The 4,179-nt window shown below is 38.5% G+C and overlaps 1 protein-coding gene across 1 annotated transcript; it reads left to right on the forward strand.

Moving 5' to 3' along the window:
• The first annotated feature begins 645 nt into the window (after window positions 1-645).
• On the forward strand, window positions 646-3,941 carry LOC129322718 (GPN-loop GTPase QQT2). The gene is made up of 6 exons (XM_054969056.1): window positions 646-799; window positions 1,267-1,394; window positions 1,494-1,720; window positions 2,070-2,360; window positions 3,041-3,246; window positions 3,360-3,941. The coding sequence occupies exons 2-6, from the start codon at window positions 1,283-1,285 to the stop codon at window positions 3,637-3,639; spliced, it is 1,116 nt and encodes a 371-aa protein (XP_054825031.1). The 5' UTR covers window positions 646-799; window positions 1,267-1,282; the 3' UTR covers window positions 3,640-3,941.
• The last annotated feature ends 238 nt before the right edge of the window (window positions 3,942-4,179 follow it).

Below are 4,179 nucleotides of genomic sequence, written 5' to 3' on the forward strand. Positions count from 1 at the left end.
TTGAACCCCATAACCATCAAACCTCCGTCAGTCTTCTTCTTCTTTGAACTCTAAATCCATCGAGCTTGACACCCATAGCTTCAATAATAGACATCGATCTACTTCTTCTTTGAAACCTTGACCATTGAACCCAAACCACTAGCTTCAGTGTCTGGCGATCTTCTTCTTCTTCAAACTTAGACCCATTGAACCCAACCTTGCGCCTATTTAACTTTATGTACAACCCAATAGTGACAATTAGAGAAGATGATGAAGAGGGTGATGATGAGGGATGACAATGGTTGTTAGACCAAGAAAGTCAAAGAGGTGGTACAGGAGAAAAGAATGATAAAAGGGCATCTTGGCTAAAATAAAAAATTTCCCTTCTAAAATTTTCCTTGTCTATAATTGGAAAACCCAATTTTAATTTTCTCTTTTAAAATTTGATTCTTGGTAAGCTAAATTCTTGTCAACCAAGTGAGGGAATTTTCAATTTTCTCTTCCTCTTTCTTTTCCTTTTCTCAAAGCTAAATTTTAGCAAACCAAACAAGCCCTAGTTATATCTATTAATTTTAGAATTGAAAATTTTCAGACAACAATATCCTAAATTATGAATTTTATTGACAAGATTGCCCCTCCTTGGAATCAAAGGCAGCCCGAATCAAAAGTAACCCTACTTGCGCGATCAAATATCACGCGCCCTCTCTCCCTTGAACACTGGTCGAAAAAGAGCAAACCACTACGCAGCACAGCACAGCGGCGGTAGCGCGGTGGAGCGCGGCGGCAGTGGCACGAAGCACAGGTGGGCATCGGGGAGGAGGTATGAAAATTTTTCTCTTCTTTCTCGGTTTCGGTATGAAAAATTGCTGGGGAGAGACTCGAGAGACCCACGAGAGCTAAAAGGAATGACCCTATATCAACCATCTCTGCTTCGGAACGTAGAGGCCAAAGAGTTCATCTCACAGTGTTGCATCCTTAACAATACATGATAGTTTCAGTCCAAAATGGATGACTCTTCTGGTGTTCACTCACTTGAAACTTACTTTTTCCTTCATAGGCGTTCTTTATGTTGTAGAAAACGAGTGAAATTAGAAGAGGAGCCTGAATTCATGACTCTATTGAAGTTCTTATGCTTAGAAGGTTTGACATCACACTAAGTTGGCGTATGATGCCCTAAGGCGTAACTATCTAAAAATACTTGCCGTAACACTCTTTTTAGAAGATTTAGCTTGGAGATTAAGAATTTTCAGTAAAATTTATGTAATTTCATTGCTATTTATTTTGAAGGCAAAGGAGAAAGAAAATGGAGCTAACTGAGACAATGAAGCAGCTGCATATTGAAGGATCGTCATCTGGGAATTCATCAGTTAATTTCAAAAGGAAGCCAGTCATAATCTTAGTTATTGGAATGGCAGGTGATTCAATTTACTTGTTATAGTTAGTATTTCCTGAATTGTGATATTTTGTCTCTCTTTCTTGTTAAAAGACTCAAGGTGAACCTCTTATCTGTTTAGGGAGTGGGAAAACAACGTTTCTCCATCGTTTGGTTTGCCACACACAATTGTCGAACATTAGGGGCTATGTGATGAATCTTGATCCTGCTGTCATGACGCTCCCGTTTGGTGCCAACATTGACATAAGAGACACCGTTAAGTACAAGGAAGTCATGAAGCAGTTCAACCTTGGTCCAAATGGTGGAATTTTGACATCGCTCAACTTATTTGCTACCAAGTTTGATGAGGTAAACTTTGTGGGTAACTAAATGAGCTTCTTTGCCAAATGGATGCATCTCATTCTGTCTTCTTCTGTAGTAACTGCCTTTCAAGTTTTACCTCAAATTGCGAGAACATGTTATGCAATGGGTTATTTTTATCACTAGTTAGGGGGCCGTGCCAACTTCACCTTTCGTGGGTCCTTTTTTCCCCATCTGGAGTTTTTTTTTTTTATTTGGAGAATGTGATTGGGGGGTGCTTATAATCTTAAATTCTAGGCCTTAAGATCTGTACATGGTTCCGTCAAGCATTTTTTGCCCTTTGGTTTTAAGTCATGCTGATTTTGTGTAACTGGTGTTTTCTATTGCTAAATTTCAGGTAGTTTCTATCATTGAAAAGCGAGCGGATGAACTTGATTATGTTCTTGTAGATACCCCTGGTCAGATTGAAATATTCACCTGGTCTGCTTCTGGTGCTATCATCACAGAAGCTTTTGCCTCCACATTTCCCACTGTTGTAGCTTATGTTGTTGATACACCTCGATCTGAAAATCCCACTACTTTTATGAGCAACATGCTTTATGCTTGTAGTATCCTCTACAAGACACGCTTACCTCTCATCTTGGCATTCAACAAGATTGATGTGGCACAGCATCAGTTTGCCTTGGAGGTATTGCCCATCTTTAATGAATTCTTGAACGTTAGCTTTTAGTGCAGATCATGTACCTTGAGATTAGGTTCTTCAAGCCTGGAGATGAGTGAATATTGTTTCTGATGTTGTAATTCGCTAATTCTATTAATTGCCTGAATGCTTCTCTACTAAAAGTGGATGGTTCAAAACCAAGACTGTTAAATCTGGTCCCAAAAAAAAAAAAAAAAAAAACCAAGACTGTTAAATGATGCTCAACTAATAAATACTGAGTACAAATAAGCGAAGAAATTTTGAAATCCCCAATGAAACCATGCTATCTTTTGTATAATCATTTCACTACCATTTCTTCTGTCTTTCATGCATTAGCCTTGCGTTGCAGTAAAAGTGGTTTATGTAGCTCTTAGTTTCTTTCTCTGCTTTGAGGTAAAAAAAAAAAAAAAATGTTTCTCTGTCCAGTATGGGTAGGATTTGAATTTTGGCAGCTGGCCTTCACTTAGTGTATAAATGGCCTAAATAAATGCTAAAATTACATTTAGGCAAAGTGGAAAAGGAATATTGTTGGAGAAGGTTTAGTACAGAAATTTATTATTTATTTTATGTCTTGGCTCTCTGTGCTTCATCCCGTGGACGATCAAAGCTGCTACACATTTCTTAAGTTCAAAATTTATGGATGGCTTGTGTTGAATTCATGTGTGTAGTGGATGGAGGATTTTGAGGCATTCCAAGTAGCAATGAGTTCAGACCACTCTTACACATCAACTTTAACTCAGAGCCTTTCTCTCGTGCTAGATGAGTTCTACAAGAATCTAAGGTCTGTTGGAGTTTCTGCAGTGTCTGGTGCAGGAATTGACGCCTTCTTTAAGGCCATTGAAGCCAGTGCAGAGGAATACATGGAAAGCTACAAGTATTGTCTGAGCTTGACAAATCATTCATTAGTTACATTCATTAAAGTACCATTGAGTTTATATATAGTCATTGCCATTAAATAAACTGTGTTGTATTCTCTGCGACTTGTAGGGCTGATCTTGATAAAAGGCGAGCAGAGAAGCAGCGCCTGGAGGAAGAGCGCAGGAAGGAGAACATGGATAAATTGAGAAGGGATATGGAGAAATCTGGTGGACAAACTGTAGTCTTGAGCACTGGATTAAAGGGAAAGGAAACAAAGGGTGAAAGCTTGATGGATGAGGTAGAGGAGGAAGAGGATGAGGTAATTGATGATGATATGGAGAGATATACTGAAGACGATGATGTTATAGATGAGGATGAAGATGAAGAAGTTGCTCGGTTCTCTTTCTGATTTGACTTCTATTACTAGTAAGATTGCATGAATACCAGATCTTGTATAGGATTTTGTCTGCTAACTAGAAAACCGGATCATGCTATATGTTGCCAGCTTGATATTGCCAGGTTCCCTTCATCGATTCTCTCCAGTTTCTTACATGATTATTGTGTCCAGTTTTGATCAAACTTGGTGCTCTTCACTAATGTTATGACGAATGAGCATCTTAAATGCCCTGTTTCCTTTTCTTTGCCAGAAACTAGGGATATTTTTGTAGAAAATTGTTTTCCAGAAAGGAAACGAGGATATATTTCTCATTAGCTCTGAAAAACACATTTGCAAGTACCGAACATTATCCAATGTGTATGTCTTTCTCTTCTGGCAAGGATTTGGCCTGTAGGCTGTTATCTGACAGGACCAAAGCAGGAATGAAAACTCTCTGAAGAACACTGGCTGTATAGTTTGACTCAAATTTTCTGTAGTCACAAAGGTTCAGAGATTGGAAATAAATTAAGCCAAGCGTTCGATGAAAAATGCTTGTTACTTGCGTAGTTATAT

This window comes from Prosopis cineraria, unplaced genomic scaffold, assembly GCF_029017545.1.
Source record: "Prosopis cineraria cultivar Desert tree isolate PC_DT_omini unplaced genomic scaffold, ASM2901754v1 PC10, whole genome shotgun sequence".
Lineage (NCBI taxonomy): Eukaryota > Viridiplantae > Streptophyta > Magnoliopsida > Fabales > Fabaceae > Prosopis > Prosopis cineraria.

Coding starts and splice junctions, on each gene's coding strand:
- LOC129322718 (XM_054969056.1), top strand. CDS start 1,283: ATGGAGCTAACTGAGACAATGAAGCAGCTGCATATTGAAGGATCGTCA. Junction 1,395..1,493: donor CTTAGTTATTGGAATGGCAG/GTGATTCAATTT, acceptor TTATCTGTTTAG/GGAGTGGGAAAACAACGTTT. Junction 3,247..3,359: donor GAATACATGGAAAGCTACAA/GTATTGTCTGAG, acceptor TGCGACTTGTAG/GGCTGATCTTGATAAAAGGC.